The sequence below is a fragment of the Leptopilina boulardi genome, unplaced genomic scaffold, assembly GCF_019393585.1.
Source record: "Leptopilina boulardi isolate dan_hultmark-lab unplaced genomic scaffold, ZJU_Lbou_2.1 LbouV2_266, whole genome shotgun sequence".
NCBI lineage: Eukaryota > Metazoa > Arthropoda > Insecta > Hymenoptera > Figitidae > Leptopilina > Leptopilina boulardi.
Window position 1 is genome coordinate 3,333,620 of NW_026137825.1, and position 25,177 is coordinate 3,358,796.

General features: G+C 25.4%; 2 protein-coding genes across 5 annotated transcripts in view; both read left to right on the forward strand.

The window, feature by feature from the left end:
* LOC127281135 (uncharacterized) overlaps positions 1–25,177 on the forward strand; it is a 207,356-nt gene that overhangs the window by 85,988 nt on the left and 96,191 nt on the right. The gene's annotated exons all lie outside the window — the stretch shown is intronic.
* Positions 1,747–23,273, forward strand: LOC127281136 (homeobox protein CDX-1). 2 transcript variants are annotated; one of them, XM_051304666.1, is made up of 4 exons: positions 1,747–2,595; positions 8,411–8,476; positions 19,651–19,796; positions 22,862–23,273. In XM_051304666.1, exons 1-4 carry the CDS (start codon positions 2,028–2,030, stop codon positions 23,114–23,116), a joined length of 1,035 nt encoding a protein of 344 aa, XP_051160623.1. In that variant the 5' UTR covers positions 1,747–2,027; the 3' UTR covers positions 23,117–23,273. The 2 variants fall into 2 exon arrangements, with proteins under 2 accessions (XP_051160623.1, XP_051160624.1); XM_051304667.1 differs by lacking the exon at positions 8,411–8,476 and having other exon boundaries at positions 1,755–2,595; positions 22,862–23,259.

Below are 25,177 nucleotides of genomic sequence, written 5' to 3' on the forward strand. Positions count from 1 at the left end.
ATACATATAATATCGTAAAAATCGAGTTAATAAGACTTGCACCAGGCTTTCATAGAAAAATAAACAATAAGTATAAATATATATAGTGATCAAGAAATTCCCATAAATATTGACATTATAGATTACATTCTCTGAAGGGGCAAGGACTCTAATAATAATAAATTTTCTAACCGCATATATCATCATCCGTAAATATATATATATATAATATAAAAGAGATGAAATTAGTGTTTCTTTTTATTTTAAAGTGCCAAAATTAACCATATACAATATAGTTTTACAGTCTTCAATATAAGTACTATAATATAATAATTATTATCTTTATTTGAATATAGTTTAGTATTGTAATTAGTACTCTCTAAATCTGAATCAGTAAATTTTTTAACTAATTTGAATTAGTGACTTTACCTTTCGCTTTTTAATATAATTAATATAGTATACAGAAGATTTTTTCTTACTATCGAATTTAGTATATATATACTAAATAAGTAATATTAATTAGTATACTAATTACTACTACTAATTACTAATTTAGTACTACTCTCTAAATCTGAATTAGTAAAAATGTTTACTAATTTGAATTAGTGACTTACTTTTTGCTTCTGAATTAGTAAAATTTTACTAATTATTAGTAACTTTTACTAACAATCAGTAAAATTTTACTAATTATTAGTAACTTTTACTAACAATTAGTAAAATTTTACTAATTTAGAAGCCAAAAATGAGTCACTAATTCCAATTAGTATATACATTTTTACTAATTCAGATTTAGAGAGTAATTCAAAGTCAGTCACTAATTCAGATTAAAATTTTTACTAATTTAAATTTTTAGAGAGTATACATATATACTAATTACAATACTAATTAATATAGAGTACAATATGGTACAGTAATTATTAATATAGTTATTAATAGTTAATATATTTTTTAAAAAAATTGCCAGAATTCACTATACTGGTGCGGTACTGGTACCAGTATTGGCACAACGCTGTGGCAGTAGTCAATTTCCGATTAGGTTATAATAATAATAATAATAATAGTTATAATGATCATAATAATATAATAGTTGTGATAATCATAATAATATAATAGTGATAATTATAACAATATAATAGTTATAATAATTATAGTAATATAAGTTATAATAATTATAATAATATATATAATAGGTTATATAAAAAAATAAAATTCGCATAATTATGTTAATGAACCTCCGTAAGGATAAAATAATCTCTTCTCCTTGATCTAAAACCTTGGTAGGAGGAGATGTTATATTCTCAATGATCATCAAACCAATCATCATCGTCATCATCGTCCATAAAAATCTCCTCAATATTCTCTTCCTTTGCGCGCGCGCGCATGCGGCATTTCCCGGAAATTTCTTGTATATTTGAATTTGCAAAAGAATTTATTTCTTTTCTCTCTCATTTTCCTTTGCAAATACTTCCTCTTTTATATATATATAAGAAAAGTTTTGGTCATATACAAAAGTATTAGTGCGGTTTTTGAAAAGCAATGCCATTAGAACATATAGAGATACATATAGACGCAAAGAAGAGGAAAATGTATATATGTATTTATCGTTGTCGTGACGCCATTGCTTTGCGCAACATTCTCATTGGTCGTTGAAATTACACTGCGAACCAATTTGGGGGGAAAATAAGGCGTTAGTAGGCGTGGCCATGGCTCCCTTTATTCACAATCCCACCTCTCTCTCTCTCTCTCTCTCTCTTTCTGTCTCTCTTTTTGCTCCTCTTACGATTTTCTCTCACAAGTTCACCAGCAACAGTGCTTGCAACATCCAGTATTATAGTTAAACTCTCTCTCTCTCTGATCCAAAAACATATAACTGTTATAAACCCAAAAAAAAAAACAGTGTTGTGATGTGTTTCAAGTGTGTGTAGTGTTTAAAAAAAAAAAATAATTTGGTGCAAGTGAAACTGTTTTTTTTTTTAACCCCCTTGGAAGTCCAAAGAGGACGTTCCAGAAATTTGTTTTTTTTTTAAGTACATAAACATTTAGCCAAAATGCTTACCTATAATTCATTGGCAATGTATCGTCAACAACAACAACAACAAACATTGTCACAAGTGCAACATTCAACACATAATGGACAACAGCATGGTGGTCCAGATGATGCTGTACAACAATATTGGTATGGTTATCCACATGGACATCATCAAAGTGCTGGTAGTGGACCACAACAATATTTAAATCCATCCGATGTATTGACATGGCCACATACACATCATTATTCACATTTACAATATCAACATCATCATCATCATCATCATCAAAGTTATCAACAACATCAACAACAACAATTAAATGGTATTAATAATGATTGGAGTGGTGATGAGGGTAATGGATCGTCGGCCGTCGGTGTACCAAGTGAACCAAGTCCACCGATAACAATTAGCGGAAGTGAAATTAGCAGTCCTGGTACACCAGCGACGCCACCAATTAATAATAATAGTGTTACGGCTATTAATAATAATAATAATAATGGATCGAGCACACCAGTAAGACCAGGACAAATACGCAGTCCTTATGAATGGATGAAGAAGCCTTCCTATCAAACGCAACCCAATCCTGGTGAGTTTTATTGGTTTTTTGTATTTTTAATTTTTGTTACGTTATTTCAGAATATTCTTAAGGGTATAGGTCAAAGATGGATGCAATTTTTACATAAGAGGTTCAATAAGAAAATAGCATCGATTTTGACCTTTCTTTGAACAAATAAAATATGCCAGCATTTTTGCCACATATGCTACAAATAAACTTGTAAAATATGATTCCTCTGTAGCTCATTTTGGAATCAATAATTTTTATGCATTTCGGAAATGCTGTATATTTTTTTCATAGGTCCTAAGCACAGAAAATTAAAAGGCTTTAAAATAAGCTGCAACGCTTATTATTTTAATCCAATTTTGCTTATTTTAATCGATTTTGGTATTAAAATAAGCAAAATTGGATTAAAATAATAAGCGTTGCAAGCTTATTTTAATGCCTTATAATTTTCTGTGAGAATATCAATCTTTTTGGTATAAAATTGCGTAATACGATATTTCTAACATATATATGAATTTTGGGTCATTTTTTCGAAGTATAGCGGAGAATTTTTGGTATATTTAAATGCATTGAATCCGTAAGGCATAAAAATTTTAATTAGTCATTAGATTTTAAATCAAAATTGTCGTTGGGAATTAAAAATTAAGAGCGCACACATGTACTTTCGGTTAAAAATTTGGTAGTACACAGACTCTTTTTAGGTCTGTGATTTAAAATCTACATTTTTTACCTAGATTTAAAATCTAGGTTCATTTCAATATGTTATTTGCCATATATGTAGAAAATTTAAATCTGGGTTGTATACTGTTTTTAAAATTCGGATAATTGTATATATTACTACTACATTCAAAATCTAAGTTGGAATTTTTATAATCTGGATTGTACTGTAATATATGTATTGTACAAAATTCAAAATTTGGGTTGTACTAATTTTACATCATTTGGGTTGTACTAATTTTACATCATTTGGGTTGTATTAATTTTACATCATTTGGGTTGTACTAATTTTACATCATTTGGGTTATACTCATTTTATATAATTTGGGTTGTACTACTCGTATAATTTGCAGATTCTAATAAATTTATGTTTTCACAGAAAATTAAAAGGCATTAAAATAAGCTGCAACGCTTATTATTTTAATCATATTTTGCTTATTTTAATCCATTTTGGTATTAAAATAAGCAAAATTGTATTAAAATAATAAGCGTTGCAGCTTATTTTAATGCCTTTTAATTTTCTGTGAGAATATCAATCTTTTTGGTATAAAATTGCGTACTACGATATTTCTAACATATATGAATTTTGGGTCATTTTTTCGAAGTATAGCGGAGAATTTTTGGTATATTTAAATGCATTGAATCCGTAAGGCATAAAAATTTTAATTAGTCGTTAGATTTTAAATCAAAATTGTCGTTGGGAATTAAAAATTAAGAGCGCACACATGTACTTTCGGTTAAAAATTTGGTAGTACACCGACTCTTTTCAAGTCTGTGATTAAAAATCTACATTTTTTACCTAGATTTAAAATCTAGGTTCATTTCAATATGTTATTTGCCATATATGTAGAAAATTTAAATCTGGGTTGTATACTGTTTTTAAAATTCGGATAATTGTATATACTACTACATTCAAAATCTAAGTTGGAATTTTTATAATCTGGATTGTACTGTAATATATGTATTGTACAAAATTCAAAATTTGGGTTGTACTAATTTTACATCATTTGGGTTGTACTAATTTTACATCATTTGGGTTGTACTAATTTTACATCATTTGGGTTATATTAATTTTACATAATTTGGGTTGTACTACTTGTATAATTTGCAGATTCTAATAAATTTATGTTTTCACAGAAAATTAATAGGCATTAAAATAAGCTGCAACGCTTATTATATTAGTCCAATTTTGCTTATTATAATCCATTTTGGCATTAAAATAAGCAAAATTGGATTAAAATAATAAGCGTTGCAGCTTATTTTAATACCTTATAATTTTCTGTGTTAGGTTATACATTATATACTAAATTTATGGTTTATGCTTTGGGCAAAAACAGAACAAGTTTACATAGATTTTACTTAATTCAATATTTTTTTTCAATGTACCATATATATCCGCAACTTTCCATTGATTATGAAAAAGTATAACACATATATTTCAAAATCTATATACTATTCGTAATAATATAATAGTTATATTAAATAGTAATTTAAAATCCATATATATACATATACAGTACAATACAGATTTTGTAGATTTTCTATATATATATATTTTTAAATACTTATCCAAATTCAACACATTTATAATTATTTAAATTATTAAACCAAAATATCTCAGTAAAAATTACATAAGAATTTTCACAAATATATGTTATTCAATTTGATATATGACGGAAAATGGACGCACACTACACTATAATCCAGATGTGCAAACTGTATTTACAATATACTGAATATTTATACCTGTTTTTATAATCCCTTGAATAAGTCAAAAGGGTTTTCTGTTAATCCTAAAGTCGAGTTGAACAATATAATGGTGTGCATTCAACTTGAGAATATAATTTTCTTATCTATTGACAAAATTTTAAACCAATGAGAGAAAAAGAGGTATATATTATAATCCATTTATTTACAGTGTTTGTGTCCTTAACATATTATTTGACAATGCTGTATAATATATATATATATAATAACGGGTCCTCAAATACCTATATTTGGTATATTTTATTAAAAATTAATTAAAATTTATTTTATTTATCTAATACTTTTTGTACTATCATCTAAAATAATAATAAAAAAAATTTCTGAAGAATTTAGTAAATTACAAAAAGAAAATTATGATGAGGTATTAAAATTCGTCATTTTTAATATTTTAGTATAACTTTTCAAAATTTTCTGCAAATTTTTCGTTGTTTTACATATAATCAAAGCATTTTATTGAACATAATTGCAAAATATATTTGTAACTTTATCTAAATTGAAATCTATAGTTAGAAACAAAATATATATAAACGGAGAGCCCTTCAAAGATGTAAGATATATTTAATTGATAAAATGTTGTCATTATGGTTCATCAGATATTTTTTGATTGATTTATAGAGATGCAAGAGCAGGTATTGGTTACAAAAATGAGGAACGTTATTCCATAACTGCGTCACATTATATTATGCAGTAACTGTTAACGAGTTTTTAATGGCTTACGCACCACTTTTCTTCGCAATTAGTTCTCTTTAGTACAGGTTATTGTTCGTATTTAATTGTTTTGTATCCCCTTCTTCTTTTTCTTCAAAAAAAAAAAAAAAAAAAAGGTTAATTGTAAAGGTCAATTTCATAAACTAATGCTTCAAAAATAAAACTCAACTTTTTCCATAACAACAATTGGATAGCATTTTACCATAGTTATACGGTTGCTATGGCAACTGTTGTTATAGTAACTCCATCTATATATCACTCAGAAAAAAATTCGTTTGAAGCAACCAAATTTTGGTTAAATCAACAAAATAAATGCAAATTGATATACAGTTAACCAAAAATTTGGTTGCATAAACCAAACGTTTATTTAGCTCAATAAAATTTTTTCTTTGTGCAAAAAATTTATTAAAATAAACCAAACAGTTATTTAGATCAAATATTTGGTCCAAACATATCTTTTTTCTGAGTGTAGCAACGGTTGCTATGGCAATCAAAAAAAGCATAGCAACCGTTGCTATGGTAACTTAAAAGTATCGTAGCAACCGTTGCTATGGTAACTTAAAAGTAACGTAACAACCGTTGCTATGGTAACTTAAAAGTATTGTAGCAACCGTTACTAGGGGTACGATTACTGTAGCAACAGTTGCTAAGGTAACCAATAGCACCCATAGCAACCGTTGCTATGGTAATATCGTGTTTTACTGCTAACCGTCACTACCATAGCAACACTTTGATCAAATACACGAAATCATTTAATGGAAAATATCCAAAAAAAAGAACCTGTTTACCTGTACTAAAAAAAATCATTTTTTTCTCTTTTTTTTGATATTTCGTATAAATATTAGCTAAAAATAATATTGCGCCATATATTATATATTTGCTTATTTTATAATCTGTTTAAATTTGACTTTTATATATATTGAAATCACTCAATATTTCGTTTGTATAATGATTTTACTCCATAAAAAAATATCTGATGATGGGTAAATGTTGCATTAATCTCATCTTAAATAATTAATCCCCGTGACCTGATTCCGTCACTTTTGTGTGAGGCACATGACGGTATAAATATATAAATACATATATATATATATATGTATTTCCTTGAGAAATACAAATTTCCAAAAATTTGTCTCTTGGAGATAATTTAATCTCATCTTTGGTGTCTGTGTGTTTGTTTTATTAATGTAATAAACACACACGCGACATTTAGACGAATTTTGCTTTTTTATTTTCCTTTGGAAGTTTTTTTTTTTTTTGTATATTTTTTCTGAAAAAAAAATTTTTTTTTTACTTTATTAGAAAGAAAGAAAAAAATTTATAATCTCTATGCGAAAAATTTCTTATCAAAAATTGTGTTTGAAAGAGGTTAAAGACATTATTATTATTATTATATATATATATACAAAAAAAAGTATATAAGGAACTGGCATTTATCGTGATATGCAATAAACGCGTCTTAACACGGTCCAGATATGGCACAGAATATGTAAACAAAGTATAACAGAGACGAACAAACATCTAATTACTCTCAAATATTTGTATAATCACGACACGGTCACCATAACCTCGATTTTCCTACAGATCTACTCTTTCGTTTTTATCCCCCTCCCGCTTTTTTTCCAAGTGAAAAAAAAATTAAATTTTCGTATTTTTTCCAATAATTATCAATGATAATATTATATAATATAATAATAATAATAATTAATAATTATAAATATATATTATACTCTCTAAATCTGAATTAGTAAAAATGTTTACTAATTTAAATTAGTGACTCACTTTTTGCTTCTGAATTAGTAAAATTTTACTAATTATTATTAGTAACTTTTACTAACAATTAGTAAAATTTAACTAATTTTAAAGCAAAAAGTGAGTCACTAATTTAAATTACTAAACATTTTTACTAATTCAGATTTAGAGAGTATATATAAATTATATTATAATATATAATTTAATTATAAAAAATTATTCTTTGTACACGAAAAATATATTTATACCTGGAACAACGATAAGTTTCGCTAATATAAGCGAAATGTTTAATTAAAACAGCAAAAGTTTTCGTTATTCTATACAGAAAAATATATCGCTGTTCCAGATAAAGATTTTTTTTTTCCGTGAAAAAAATTTACTATTTGAATTTTTTTTTTTTGATTTATTCTCTGCTCTAGAATATTTGTCGAGATTAATTATTTATATACAGAGAAAAAAGAAGTCCCTTTAAATTTTCCTTTGACCTTTACATTATACTATTTCAAACAATTTTTTTTGTTTGTTTGTTGCGTTCTCTATATATACATAATCCGTTTTTGAGAATAGAATTTAAATGCCACTTTTGAGAATATTCTCTGTGTATATATAAATATATATATATATATATATATTCAGAGCTTATGCGGAAATCTTGGCGATTTGAGTCTTTCTCTCGTGCAGGTACTGTGTAAAGAGAGAGAAGCAAAAAAAAAAGGAGGGATAGTTATTGTATGAGAGAGAAATAATCCGAAATGCCGGAAACTTGTTTCTTCAACATCGTGCTCTCTCTCTCTGTCTTTCTCTATCTATAGACATATTATGTGTATATATAGTAACGAAACAATGAAAAAAAAAATCCGACAAGTATCCCTATCTTTTTCTCTTATTGTTACAGCGTGCGAACTCAGTGCCTCAACTTCTGTCTCGTCACTTCATGACCTCTGCGCCATTGATGCTCTCGGTACGAACATAAAAAAAAAGACAAACAAAAAAAAAAATTCACCTGCATGTTTTTTTGTTTGTGAAACTTTTCTATTTTTTTTTAATAGAAAATTTTTTTTAGCCACATGATGTTAAATTTTCTTTAACATGCAATAATTGGGGCATTGTATTTTCACTTTGGAAAATAAAAATTTTAACCTCAGTTGGTTTGAAACTTTGGTAAATTATTGTCCCATTATTCTAAAATTTTAACATGAATCCTATGTATATGATTTTTAGTACAGCATCAGTGTAACAATTTAAAAATTTTTGCCAATGCCCCATTATTGTTGTTATTAAGCCCCTATGAATGTTATTTCTAAAGTAGAACCAAAATATTAGAAAAATGTTGCATGATTGTATGGCACGTTTAAATTTTTAATTCGTTATCGTTCGTAACATGTGATTTATATTTTTTATTTCCCTATAAATGCATTTATACTTTGTAATATTAAAAGTCTAGGAATTTTTTATTCAAATCGCATATCAAATATATAAAAATCACATTATAATCGCGCATACATCTGCAATTCCACGAAGGAGATATATTTGATTTAATGATCTCTCTTACCGTGCAGATTATATACATATAGCGTGCGAGCACGTTAGATATATTCTCATGGATTTTTTTTTTCACCCATTAAATTCCACGCCATTTTTCTTTTTCTTTAGTATATCCGTTGCTGTTGATGATGGTCTATATATATATTCGTTCTCTTCGTCTTTGCGTGCTGTGTGTGTGTGCGAGTTCCAAGATGGCGAACTAAAATTAACTTGTATATGGCGCGCCTTGAAGTCGTGGTTCTCACCCTTCTTTACCCGCACGTTTCGTGCGACCGACCCTCTCTCAATTCCTTTCAACGACTATATACACTATTATCTGCATTTTATGGTTTTATTGCCCGCGCTCTACGGCTATATATGCTTCTATAAAGCCTTTTTGGTTGCATGATTCAGAATACACATTACGATGATTCCGTGTGTGTGTGCGATTCTCTACCTTTTTTCTTGTATATTCACATTTTCTTCAAACTGTATTCAGTTCCGTGTATATGCTGTTGAAACACGCGATTTCTCCCGACGCCATTTTGGTATCCGGGGAAATATTCGATGTGTGGAAAAATAAGCAGGTGATGATGACAAAGAAACAGCAGATGATGACGAAAAATCAGGAGATGATGACAAAGTAGCAGATGATTGAGAAGAAAAAGTAGCAGCAGTAGATGATGATGAAGAAGCAGAAGATGGTCAAACAGAAGTTGCAGATGATGCAAAAAGAGCAGATGATTAAGAAGCAGCAGTAGATGATGAAATAGAAGCTTCAGATGATGCAAAAGCAGCAGATGATTAAGAAGCAGCAGTAGATGATGTAGAAGCTGCAGATGATGCAAAAGTAGCAGATGATTGAGAAGCAGCAGTAGATGTTGATGTAAAAGCAGAAGATGATAAAATAGTAGCTGCAAAAGTAGCAGGTGATTGAGAAGCAGCAGTAGATATTGGTGTAGAAGCAGAAGATGCTGCAAAAGTATCAGATGATAAAATAAAAGCAGCAAGTGATTAAGAAGCAGCAGAAGATGATAAAATAGTAGCTGCAGATGCTGCAAAAGTAGCAGATGATAAATAAAAGCAGCAAGTAATTAAGAAGCAGCAGTAGATGATATAGAAGCAGATTATGATGAAATACACCCAGTACAGCCCCTTTACGGATGATCTGCTTCGAGTGCTTCAATTAAATTTTTCCTTATACCATTTAGAAATAAATTGTCCACAACCTGTGAGTGACTCATTCACCCTAACCCGAGGTACAACCACGTGAAATAAAACCAATGGTTTTCGGTATATTATTTCAAAATCGAAACAAATAAAAGCAGGCCTAGGAGCGCATTTTACGTTGAAAAGGTACAAAATTTCCTTATGGCTCCCATAGTCTTGTAATTCATATTAGAAATGACACTTCCTCAAAAACTTCTCTGCGGGAAGTTATATATTCAAAATCTCTTTGAACACTCTGCTATTTTGACAACAATAAAATGCTAATTAGATGTAACCTGACCAGTTGGACGAGGGTTTCGCAATATTGACTTTCTGAGAAAAATATAGAAAAATGTCATATCTATCTATATATATAGATATAGCTTCTCTTATAATATATATAAATATAAAGGCACGAGAGCTGTCAACAATATATATATAAATCCATAATAATAATTTTTATACCTAAGGGTGAAAATAGAAGATAATCTCATAAGTCTCCGAAAAGTTCTCTTCTAAAAGTTTATTAACTTCTCAACGGGATAGGATAAAATTTTACTTTTAATTCCATTGTTTCATAGAGGAAAATATTGGTGTTTCAAAAATATACTGACAAATATTAGAAACAATAGTTCTTTTCAAAATTCTAGAAGAGATAAATTCTTGTATATATATACATTGTTGCGCACGATTTGTCGAATCTTAGGGTAATTTTTTTTGAGAATTTTTCCCCTCTTGTATACTTTTTGGTGTATGTGTATAATTTCACAGAAAATTAAAAGGTATTAAAATAAGCTGCAACGCTTATTATTTGAATCCAATTTTGCTTATTTTAATACCAAAATGGATTAAAATAAGCAAAATTGGAATAAAATAATAAGCGTTGCAGCTTATTTTAATGCCTTTTAATTTTCTGTGTTTCTCATTTGCTAATATATTTTTTCAACAATTTTCTAAATTGTTTTCGCAAAATAATATTTGCCAAATATTTGCTAATAAATATATAGATTTTGCCCAAAATTATAAAAAAGATATTGGCTCTTGATATAACAAAAAGATTGTAATATTCCGTCATGCTATATTTAGGTCCTAATTGCTCTTAATTAGTTTCTTTAAGAGATATAATTAACCTTCTTCTCGCATCATATTTCTAATAATGAGTCCTCGAAACTCCGTTGCTCACATAAATCTTAGTATTCGAAAGATCATCTTTTGGATTTTTGGAGAGTACAAAAATTCAGTTAAAGAGTTGTGTATATATAATTACACCCAATTGCATAAATTCTGTCCTTACGGTTTGACGGTATTTTTCGAAAAGGCGTGCGCTTGCGACTTTCATATAATAATTTTATTAGTGTCCTAATTTCACAGAAAATTAAAAGGCATTAAAATAAGCTGCAACGCTTATTATTTTAATCCAATTTTGCTTATTTTAATACCAAAATGGATTAAAATAAGCAAAATTGGGTTAAAATAATAAGCGTTGTATTTTAATGCCTTTTAATTTTCTGTGTAATTGATTACACCAAAATTAATAAAATTGTTATAGAAGTATATCACGACTTTTCAAAAATTCCGTCAAACCAGACGTGTACAGCATTTATGCGCAATTATGTATTATGTACCAAACAATTTGGAATTAGAAGTCAACTATAAAGAAGCCAAATTTTGGAATTTAAAAGGTGTTTTTTCTTACGATTTTATATTATATAAAATTTTCAGGCTATATGAACTAAAACTGTAACACAATAGATTTTTAAAATTTTTCGAGATTTCGAAACAGATTACATAATCTTTCGTTTCAGGGTCAGAAAGGAATTTTTGAGCAAATTTTTCTTACAGGTGCGTTTAAAAGCATTTTTTTTTTCTTCGTTGCCTTATTCTTGTGTATACACACTTGTGTTTGAAAATCCCTTGGGTCTTCATTCGATGTCTATATTCTACCTTCTTTTCGCCTATATATATATATATATATATATGTGTATGTATATGTATGTATGTATATGTGAACAGTCAAATAGTGTTTGTATATCCCTCGTTGTGTGTACAATTATTGTCTTGGAAGGAGCAAGAGCAGCAGAAGCAGCTTAAGCTCTCCAATAAAGTTTGTTGACCGCCCTTGGCTAGCCGCCATAAAAGTTCAAAGTGGCTCCCGATTGCACGCTTATTGTTCCTGATTTTCGCGCTGGAAAATTCCTCTCACTCTCTTATAATATAGATATATTTTTTTTTTTTCTAGTAGGTTCTTCATCTCTTTCCATTATTTAATAAAAGTAAATTATTATTAATTTTAAATTGATATTTACCTATACAATTCTTTTCCGTATTTTTACAAAGTTAATTTTTTTTACGTTTAATCATGAACATAACCTCAAAACTTATGCTAGCACAGAAAATTAAAAGGCATTAAAATAAGCTGCAACGCTTATTATTTTAATTCAATTTTGCTTATTTTAATCCATTTTGGTATTAAAATAAGCAAAATTGAATTAAAATAATAAGAGTTGCAGCTTATTTTAATACCTTTTAATGTGTTAAAGAAACAAAAATATATCGTTCCTTAAGCTTTAAATTGTATATATATATATAACTTAAGTTTTGAGGTTATCTTCATAATTTTTTGGCCGTATAAATGACATAACCTCTAAATATTGTCAATTTCGTTACAAACTTGGAAAAAAAATAACCTAAAAAAATATACTTTTGAAAGAATTAGGAAAAAATTATTTTTTTTTAAATTAAAATTTGAGTTTTTCAATCAAAATTTGTCAAAAAAATATGTTTTTTATCTAAAGGTGATGATGAATCAGCATTTTATTTATGACTTTTAAATGTATGAATCATTCTGTAAATGTTCAACAAATTTTATAGATGGTATTAATAATTATTTCATAAATATATGTATTATGCTTTGTAAATAGTATTAATTGTTCCGTCAATGGTATTTTTATTATAATCATTATCATCATCATCATTAGTATTATTATTATTATTTGCTAATAATATATCAAATTTTGTCGATAAATAAATGATTTGTCACTAATTTTTATTTGGCTAAAAGTGACTAATATTCAAATAAATATACTCAAAGTTAAAAATTAGAGGTTATGTCCGCTTATAAGTCCAATGCAACTGTTATTCGATATATCGATTGATAGCAGGATTCTGATTGGTCCGTTCTTAGAAAAATAGTTTCCCTATATTCATAATTCTTAAAATTCAATTCGTTAAATAATTAATAAATATTAAATTCGTTAAATAATTAATAAATATTAAATTCGTTAAATAATTAATATAAATATTAAATTATTTTAAAATTGTTTCTATATATTATTTGGAAAAGGGAATTTTCTTTTTTTCTCGGTAAAACTATGATGTATATTTTGGAGGTGATAAGAATTTTATTTCCAGGTATATAATCGTTTCGAAAAATTAGAATAGATTTTTTTTCTCTATAAAAAAAAAAGTGCGTGTTTAAAGACGGGTGATAAGTGTTTCAATGCTTCGACATTGTTGACAATCGAGCAACACATTACATGTGTAGACATATGTCAACTTAAGGATTATCGTCCGAGCTGCGCGGTCTTTTTCATCTGTCTGATATCGAATCTCAATACCCGCATCGTCATTATATATATCAAGCCGCAGTTTTGTCATGAATATTATATATATTCAATGAAACGCTTGTAATAATATTACATTCACTTATAGGAAAACATAATATATATATTACAAAGTCGAATTATACTTTTTAAATCTGAATTAGTATATTACAGAAAATTAAAATGCATTAAAATAAGCTGTAACGCTTATTAATTTAATCCAATTTTGCTTATTTTAATCCATTTTTGATATTAAAATAAGCAAAATTGGATTAAAATAATAAGCGTTGTAGCTTATTTTAATATATACGTTATAATTTTTTGTGATAATTTTAACGCGATTTGAAATAGTGACTCACTTTTTGCTTTCGAATTAGTAAAATTTAATTATATAATTAATAATTATTTTTTACTATACCTATTAATTAGTTAAATTTTACTGATTTAAAAGCAAAAAGTGAGTCACTAATTCAAATCTTAAAGAACAAAATATATTAAATACAGAGAACATGTTTTTTTCATTTTTAAAGGAATGCTACCGCAATTTCAAATTCTTTTGATGTTCCCCGCTATATATATGTACATATATAGAAACAGAGTGTATTATATTTTTATTATATTTCTAAAGATCCTTGTTTTAAGGGTTCTTTTTTAAAACGTTATTATTTCAAATATATACGAAATGGAAAGTACTTTTTAGAATATATAGGAAAATTCCTCCTTTTAAATATTTCGCTCTCTCTCTCTCTCTCTTAAAAAAATTTAATTTTTTTTAGTATTTTAGTATATTTAAAATACTATTTCCTCTCCCTTTTAAAATAATATTAACACAGAAAATTATAAGGTATTTTAAAATAAGCTGCAACGCTTATTATTTTAATTCAATTTTGCTTATTTTAATACCAAAATGGATTAAAATAAGCAAAATTGGATTAAAATAATGAGCATTGCAGTTTATTTTAATGCCTTTTAATTTTCTGTGAATATAACCTATCATTTTTTGCTTCTAAGGTCCCATTCTTCAGATTGCGTCAGGATTATACCTAAAATCGTTTTAAAAATTGGCAAATTTAGCTCAAATTCTGTTAAATACATATTCCTCTCAAAGAATATATATATATATTTAACAGAATGACGTATTCTTTGCAATTTTTAAAATGATTTTACTATATACATAACACAAAAAAATACTACACTGTAAAAAAAAATTTTGTCTTATTTTACGGATTGAACTTGTAATTTTACCAAAATCTGTAACTGAACTTATTTCAAAGCAGTAAATATACAATAACTGATTTAAACTTTATACTTTTAAAGTAGCACATTCGTAATTTTCTGTAAATTTACTACTTTCAGAGTAGTACCAAATATTACCTACTTTCAATGTGACATAATTACTACCGTATTTGTAATTTTACAGTTTTTTGTAAAAATAAGAACATAACCTAGTCAATTTGCCACATTTATAGTAAAATCACTGCTTTAAAAGAAGGTAATATTATGGTTACTACTCTGAAAGTAGTAAATTTACAGGAAATTTTTTTTACAGTGTATACAGTTTCACTGAAAGACTTTTCGTTTGAAAAATTAATATGATTTCTTTGAAAGTGAGGATAATTCTGTTTTTATGCGATTTAGTCGTATATGAAATGTAACAATTTTTAACCAAATAATACTGAAAGTTAATATGACCATACTAATTTTCGGTATATGATTTAGTTTAAACACTGATACATATTCATACGACTAAATCGCATAAAAACAGAATTATCCTCATTTTCAAATCAAAATCATATTAATTTTTCAAACGAAAAGTCTTTCAGTGTAAAATTACAATGCGAATTATTATGAATGGCATAAATGAATAGAAAATGTATATATAAAGATAAAAATTGAGAACTTGCGTCAATGTTTGGGAACAAGGGATGAAAGAGAGAAAAGAGAGAAAAAGAGAGAGAGAGAGAGATGATAAGGGGGGGGGGGGGGGAGAAAATGGGACTCGGGGGACTCGTTGGCCACCCCATTACACCGTTTGCTCTTTTATTTGATGTCGACATCGTCGGGCCGATGGCAAAAACGCGCGTGCCCCATTTTTCGATTCTCTTTTTTTTTCATTCCTCCTATATATATACTTCTGTTACTTTTTTTTTGCCCCCTCCACCCTTCTCTTTTCCTTAATTTTGCACTTGCCTCGTTTTGTCATTGCGTTCCTATATATATATATATATATATATTATTATATATTCGTCAGTGACATGACAATTACCCCTATTGTGCCATCTCTCGCATTTGTATACTTTCCATAACACTACGCTATTTTATTGCGACAGCATATCAAATTTCATCCCATTTTTCTTTGCGCACTGCTTCGTGTGGCACCAGGGAATGATTGTATATAACTTATGAGATATTCTTCTCAGGACATTCGAACTCAATTAAAATTTCAGCAGTATGTTAATTTTTGCATTTTTCTTTTTTTTATTTATTATTATTATTATTATATTTCTGTCATTTAAAAATTTGAATCAGATAAAATTGGGACACGCATGATTATGTTCTAAAAATTTTTGAGCCGAATTTTTATTTGTTCGAATTAGTATATTTTTGCAGAATTTTCATCAAAACAATTTTTTATATTATATAAAAATGGCGCCAAAATTGATTGTTCGGAGATTTGCAATTTTGGACAAATGAAAATTTTATCAATTAGAAGACCCACTTGGAAAGATTCCCCCCGGAAAGTGCCCCCTGCGGTAGGTTCTATCAGAATTCCGCCGGCGAATTTCCAACGTAATTCCGTTAGAATTCCATCGGAGTTCCAAAGAATTTCCGATGGGATTCTGACGGAATTCCAACGGAATTAGGACTCTAAAAATTTTGAAAAAAAAAATTAATCGGAATTCCGTCGGAATCTCATCGGAAATTCTTTGGAATTCCGATGGAATTACGTTGGAAGTTCCGGCGGAATTCCGACGGAATTAGGACTCTAAAAATTTTGAAAAAAAAAATTAATCGGAATTCCGTCGGAATCTCATCGGAAATTCTTTGGAACTTCGATGGAATTACGTTGGAAGTTCCGGCGGAATTCCGACGGAATTAGGACTCTAAAAATTTAAAAAAAAAAAAATTAATCGCAATTCCATCGGAATCTCATCAGAAATTCTTTGGAACTCCGATGGAATTCCGATGGAATTACGTTGGAAGTTCCGGCGGAATTCCGACGGAATTAGGACTCTAAAAATGTTGGAAAAAATTAATTGGAATTCCGTCGGAATCTCATCGGAAATTCTTTGGAACTCTTATGGAATTTTGACGGAATTTGTCCGAAATTATACAAATGACTGAACAAAAACAATCGACAGAAAAATTTCGTCGCAATTTTCAAAAAAATTTGATCAATTAGAAATTATCAAGAAAATTTTGATTGCGGTCAATTTTTGAAAATTGCGCCAACAAAATCTTTTCTGTCGATTTTGTTTGTTCGGTCACTTTTTGTAATTTCGGACAAATGAAAATTTAGTGTCTAAAAAAATTTTTTCAATTAAAAATATTCGTACAATTAAAAATTTGCGGACACGCATAAAAATTCGGACAAATTTGAAATTTGGTCATAATTAAAAATATAAATCAGTTAAAATTCGATTAAATGATAATTTTCCTAAAATTAAAATTTGATTAAATTAAAATTCTCTCAAAAAAAAATCATAAAGAAAATGACTACAAAATAAAAATTCATCAAAATAGTAATTTTTTTTCACCGTGACTCAAAATATGTATTATATATATATATATATATATAGAAAGTGTCGGCGAAATTGTAAAAAAAAAATTTCCAAGAAGTGTGACTTGTTTTTTTGTTTGTTTTAATGTATAGGTACTAACAAAGAGACTCGTGTACTATATTTTGAATTTTGAAATTAAAAATGATATAAAAGATTGCGCCTATTAAGAAGCGACTTTTAAACGCGCGTATAAAATAGAGATAATTTCTGAATTTTCAAGTTTTTTTTGTTTCTGTGTGCGAGTGAACGCATATATATATATATATGTTTTTTGTAATGATGGTCGTCGTATTTTGCTTGATGGTGTATATTAGAGAAATTTTTCTGAAGGTCTCACCGACTTCATATTATCACAAGAGTGGTGGATTAGCGTCTTTGGCTTTGATCTCGACCGCCCATTCTTATCTAATCGCACACCTTTTCCCTCTTTATTTTTTTCTTTCTTTTTTTTTTTTTTTTTTTTTTGCTCTCTCGCACACTGCTGACTTTTTTTCTACCACCTGCGCTCTTAATGTTTTTTTTTTTTCCATTTTTGAGTTTAGAATTTCCCCCCACTCCTTTTGCCTCTTTGTCTCTCTTTTTTATACTCTCTAGCCCCCTCTCTAAAAAAAAAATACTTGATTTTTTTTTTCGCTTGTCGGATATATATAATAATAATGGGACGTCGTAAACACGATTAAGAAATTAAAAATTGCCTTTTAAATTTCTTCCGACGACATTTAAATGGTCGTTTTTTATCACCTGAGACTTTTTTTTTTTTATTTGTATAGGAGAGTGACTATTTAATTAATTGTTTTTTTAACGCGATAATATATCAGATTTGGAATAGTGTAAAAACTTTTATTTTTTTACTTGAAAGAAAGTTATTGTTTTATTTTATTTACTTTTCTTGTTGAAAAATATAATTTTTTGTTGTAAATAAATAAATAAATAAATAAATATATATATATATATATATTATTTATAATTTATAATTTATACTAATTTTGAAGCAAAAAGTGAGTGACTAATTCAAATTAGTACTCTCTAAATCTGAATTAGTAAAAATGTTTACTAATTTAAATTAGTGACTCACTTTTTGCTTTAGAATTAGTTAAATTTTACTAATTGTTAGTAAAAGTTACTAATAATTAGTAAAATTTTACTAATAATTAGTAAAATTTTACTAATTGAGAATCAAAAAGTGAGTCACTAATTCAAATTAGTAAACTTTTTTTACTAATTCAGATTTAGAGAGTAAACATTTTTACTAATTCAAATTTAGAAAGTAGATTTAAAACAAATTTATAGGTTATGTTTATGATTGTTTGAAAACTAGTTTTCTCCAAACAATCATAAACATAACCTATATAAAAATGTTTTCTTATGTCCATTTCCTTGTCTCAAAAACTTTTTTTTTTAGCACAGTTTTAAGTTTAATTTTTAATATGTATTAATAACAAACAAAAAATGCAAAATTATTTTATTATATTTTTAAAAAAAAAAATGAAAAGTATTTTTTTTATATTTTCCCTTGTGAATACTATTTATTTATTTTTTTTTAGTAACTGCTACCTTTTTTCCATTAATCGTTAATTATATATTTTCTATATATATATACGTATAGTGCACTCGAATATATATATATATATAGTAAAGATCTGAGAATATACATATGCTTATCGTGAGTTTAATTAGCACGCCTGACGGAGATAAAAAAAAAAAATTGTGACATGAAGTCGCGTGTGTTTTTTCGCGTATTTTATGATAATATACCACCTTATCGTACACATGATGCATGGCTCTTAAAAAAAAAAGAAAAAAAAAAAAAAAAAATTCCCATATTTAATTTTACCATTTAGAAAAAAAAAGTTTATTTAATTTTAAATTTATTTTTTTTGCATCTATATAATTTAAAATAAAAATAATATATATATATATAATATAATAATATAATAATAATAATATATATATGTATAAAGAAAGTGAAATATGTATATATACATATAATAAAAAAAAATATTTTCTTTATTTTATAGGCAAAACAAGAACAAAGGACAAATACAGAGTAGTCTACACGGATCATCAAAGACTGGAACTTGAAAAGGAATTTCATTACAGTCGTTACATCACGATTCGTCGTAAAGCGGAACTCGCAGCCAATCTTGCCCTCTCTGAACGACAGGTATATATCATTTTTGTAAAAAAAAAATAAAAAATAAAAAAAAGAAAGAAAGAAAAAAAGAATACTCATAACACTCCGGATCAATTAACGTGCTCATAAATTAAGGAATGCTGCCGGATTATATATATCTAATTCCTCTATTAATAATAATAGTAATAATAATAATAATAATAATAATAATAATAATAATAACAATCATAAAAATAATAATTATTATATATATATAGCATAATTATTATAATTATGCTCTAAAATGGCATTCTGAGAAGCAAACATAAAAAAAATTCTTTCTTTTCGATTCGAAAAAGATTCTATGACGCATAAATTTCATCTCATTGAAAAATTAATTTCTCATTTTTTTTTTTTTTTATATTTTATTAGAATTTTTATTTATTTTTCAAAAAGGCTAAAATTGCGATAAAATTTTGAGTATTTCTTTCTTTCTTTCTTTCTTTCATGTATAATAAAAAAAACTTGTCTAATAATATATATATATTTTGTGACCACTTTTTTACGAGAGGGTTAATATTCTTTTATTTTATTCTCAAAATAAAATTCATTTTTTTTTCAAATAAAATTCTTTTTTTTTATATATACGATCGAATATTTATATCATAAAATTTTCACTTATAAAAATAGAATTTCTATATATATATATATATATATTTATTAAGCAAATTTTTATTAAACCAAATTTTTATTGAATGCAGAATTTACATTTTAAACGTACACTGAAAAAAAATTCTAGGTAGAATAACTAGGGTTAGGTTATATTTAGGGTTAGGGTATATTTAACATTTTGATTCTGGTTATTTTAACGAGAATTCTATAGTTAATTCAACTAGAATTCTGGTTAACATAACTAGAAAGTAATGTTAAATATAGCCTAATCAGAATTTTTTTTCAGTGTATATATATAAAATAAAAATTCATTTAAATGATATAATTTCGGTTAAATAAAAAATAATGTTTAACGAAAAATTCAGCTTAATAAAAAATTTAATTAAATGAAAATTCAGTTTTAATAAAAATTCTGTTCAGTTTAACAAAAAGTTTGGCTAAATAATATAGTTAAATAAAAATAAATAAGATTCAATAAAAATATTTTGCTCAGTTTAACACAAATTTCGGTCAAATAAAAATAATGTTTAAAGAAAATTCAGCTTAATATCAAATTAATGTTAAGTACAAGAATTCAGGTTTAACAAAAATAATTATATAGGTTTAATAAAATTTCGATTAAATAAAAATTATATGTTTTAATAAAAATTCTGCTAAATAAAAATTCGATTAAATAAGAATTTTTCTATAAATATTATTGGTTAAATATGTTCAATTAATTTAAAAAATTTTTTTCAAAAATTCAGTTATATAATAAAAATTTGTACATTAATTTGAAAATTCGGTTAAAATAAAAATTTAGCTAAATAAGAATTCAGGATTAAATAAGAATTAAAGATTTAATAAAAATTCGATTAAATAAAAGTTGAGGTAAATCAAAATTCGGGATTAATAAAAATTGTATTTAATAAAATTTTTGTTTCATAAAAGGTTCGGCTAAATAAAAATTATGTTTAATGAAAATTCTGGTTAATAAAAATTTGTTTTAAATAAGAATTTTTTAAAATAGAAATTCAGTTATAAATATAGAAACTCTGCTTAATAAAAATTCGATTTTTGATAAAAATTCTCTTCTTTTTAATAATTCACGCAGTTAAATATGAATTTTGCTAAATGAATATTTTTGATTAAATATTCAATTAATTTCAAAATTCACTAAAAAAATCGGTTAAATAAAAATTTTGCTTAATAAAAATTCGGTTAAATAAAAATTTCGCTAAAAAAGAATTCATATATTAACTGAAAATTAGATTTCATAAAAATTTGGTTAAATAAAAAGTCAGCTAAATGAGAATTAGAGTTTAATAAAAATTCTATTGAGTTTAATAAAAAGTTCGGCTTAATAAAAATTATGCTTAATGAAAATTGTGCTTAATAAAAATTCATTTTAAATAAGAATTTTTTAAAAATAGAAATTCAGTTAAATAGAAATTCTGCTTGATAAAAATTCGATTTTGATAAAAATTATCTTCTTTTTAATTTAATAATTCACAGTTAAATATGAATTTTGCTAAATGAATATTTTTGATTAAATATTCAATTAATTTCAAAATTCACTAAAACAAAAAAATCGGTTAAATAAAAATTTTGCTTAATAAAAATTCGGTTAAATAAAAATTTCGCTAAAAAAGAATTCATATTAACTGAAAATTATGGTTTTATAAAAATTCGGTTAAAATAAAAGTTCAGCTAAATGAGAATTAGGGTTTAATAAAAATTCTGTTGAGTTTAATAAAAAGTTCGGCTTAATAAAAATTATGCTTAATGAAAATTGTGCTTATTGAAAATTCATTTTAAATAAGAATTTTTTTTCAAAATTCGATTTTTTTAAAAATTCTCTTTTTTTATAATTCACAGTTATAAATATTGAATTCTGCTAAATGAATGTTTGGTTAAATATTCAATTAATTTCAAAATTCACCAAAAACAAAAAAATCGGTTAAATAAAAATTCGGTTAAATAAAAATTTCGCGAAAAAAGAATTTATATTAACTGAAAATTAGATTTCATAAAAATTCGGTTAAATAAAAAGTCAGCTGAATAAGAATTAGGGTTTAATAAAAATTCTGTTGAGTTTAAAAAAAAGTTCGGCTTAATAAAAATTATGCTTAATGAAAATTGTGCTTTATAAAAAGTTCGGCTTAATAAAAATTATGCTTAATGAAAATTGTGCTTAATAAAAAGTTCGGCTTAATGAAAATTGTGCTTAATAAAAATTCATTTTAAGTAAGAATTTTTTTTTCAAAATTCGATTTTTTTTAAAATTCTCTTTTTTTATAATTCACAGTTATAAATATTGAATTCTGCTAAATGAATGTTTGGTTAAATATTCAATTAAATTTTCAAAATTCACTGAAACAAAAAAATTCGGTTAATTTTTTTAGATGTAAAAAATGAAAAAACAAAAAAAAATAACATTTTTTTTTACCATTTCTGTATTGCAGGTGAAAATATGGTTTCAAAATCGAAGGGCAAAAGAGCGTAAACAATCAAAGAAACGTGAGGAATTGGAACAAAAGGATATTAAGCCAACAACGGAACAACTTGCCGGAAGTATGGCAAGTCTTGGATTTGCTGGAATGAGCAGTATGCTTGGTAACTTTATTCAAAATGGTGGCTCGCCACCATTAACCACTCATCCATTGGCACTCGGTACCAATGGATTACAACCGCATCATCATGCAAAATTATACTCGTAATTATTTGCAAAAAAAAAAAAAAAAAAAAAAAAAAAAATTCTCTTCACAAGCCTTATTCATTAATATATCTATACATTTGTAACTAGAATTTTTTTCAAGTATATATATATATATATATATATATATATAAACAAAAATATTGTAAATATAACAAATAAGCAAAAAAAAAAAAAAAAAAAAAAAGTTAAAGAAAAAAAGAAGTATTACGATATGCCTTTTTTTCTCTCGAAATATATTGTAAATATATTATTACTATATATCTTAGTAAAAATAATAATAATAATAATGTATCTCTTTATTTATTATATTAAGAATTATTATTGATTTTTAATTAATGAAAATCATAAATATATATATATATAATATCGTTTATTTACATGTAGCCAATGAAAAAGAGGAATGTAAAATTTTTTGTTCCTTTTCAACAAATTTATTTTCCAAAAATCGTAATTAAATTTAACCAAAAAAAATTTTTGTATTCAATAAAAAAAATTCGAAATTAATATTAAAATATTTTTTCAACATATTCAAAAAATGTTTTAATATTTTCATAAAAAAAATTTTTTTTAGAATACAAAAATTTTTTGTTTGCAAAAAAAAAATTTAATTTTGAAATATATGGATATTTTTTTTTTTTTGGCTATAAATAAAAAGAATATCAATATTTGGAAAATAAAAAATAAAATTATGATTTAATAATTTTCCAACAAATTTTGGAAATTTTTTTTTTCAACGGCAAAAATTTTTCATTCCTTTTTTTTTCTTGGCCCGGATAAATTTTTTGTTTTTAAGAAACTTTAAGATATTTTATATTAGTTTATTATTATTATTTTATATGTATATGTATATATATAAAGTTAATGTTTGTGATTCTCGACAGTAATATTATTATATTGTTTATTATTTTTCTCCGCCCCCCCAACGAATTTTTGTATATGAATTTTTTTTTTCAACTTAATAATAATACCTATAAATAATTATACTCGTCGTATTAAAAAAAAAAAGTGTATTTTATAAATAATATATGATAATAATAATAATAATAATAAAAAAATAATAATAATAGAAAATAGTTAATTTATATTTTTCAGCAAAATTTTATCCAACAATTTTTTTTGCTTATTCTAAAATAAAATTCTGTTAATTAAAAAATAAAAATAAAATTCGAGACAAAAGTTATTAAAAATTATGTTATTATTATTATTATTATTATTATTGTGTTTATTATTATTGCGGTTGTAACATGTTATTTTTTTTAAACTGTGTATATTTAAAGTGTTATTTACTGCGATGTGTGCGTCGAAATATATATATTATAAGAAAATCATTTTTCAAAAATAAAACTTCAAAACACACATTATATTATGAAAATATATATATAAATATATATATATATGAAAAGATGTTTGAGATTTCTTGCGACATTACAAAAAGAGTCAAAATACAATGTAATTGTTTGATTTATTAATTATTTTTTTTTCCACACTGTACACACATTTTTTTGTCTCTATCTATATCGTTTTGAAATAAAAATCTCAAAAAGTTGAAAAATAATTTTTTGTATTGCATTTTTTTTGTCCTTTAATATATAATTTATAATAATTATTTGGCTAATAATATTAATTTAGTATTTTAATTAATTATTTGATAATAATTAATTAGTATTAATTAATAACCGCTTAATTAATTATTATTAAAATAAAATTAATAATTATATTCAGTAAAATTGATTTTTTATTGGTTAAATAAAATTAAATCGATTAGCTATCAATTAAATAATTCTTTAGTAGTGTAATTTTTATTTTATTATTCCTTTTTTATATATTAATAATAATTTTTATTTATTTTTTTTTTTGAAACTGTTATACCTCTTCTGAAAATGGTATTATTTTTATTGAAACTCAAAAGTAGAAAATTTGAGTATTTTAATTAATTGTTTTGATAATATTAATATTAATTTAGTATTTAATTAATTATTTGATAATTAATTAGTATTAATTAATAACCGTTGAATTAATTATTAATAAAAGAAAATTAATAATTATATTCAGTAAAATTGAT

Excerpts from the sequence above, each read along its gene's own strand:
- LOC127281136 (XM_051304666.1), top strand. The coding sequence starts at position 2,028 with ATGCTTACCTATAATTCATTGGCAATGTATCGTCAACAACAACAACAA. Across the intron at positions 2,596-8,410 it reads TCAAACGCAACCCAATCCTG|CGTGCGAACTCAGTGCCTCA; the intron begins GTGAGTTTTATT and ends TTATTGTTACAG. Across the intron at positions 19,797-22,861 it reads TTGCCCTCTCTGAACGACAG|GTGAAAATATGGTTTCAAAA; the intron begins GTATATATCATT and ends TCTGTATTGCAG.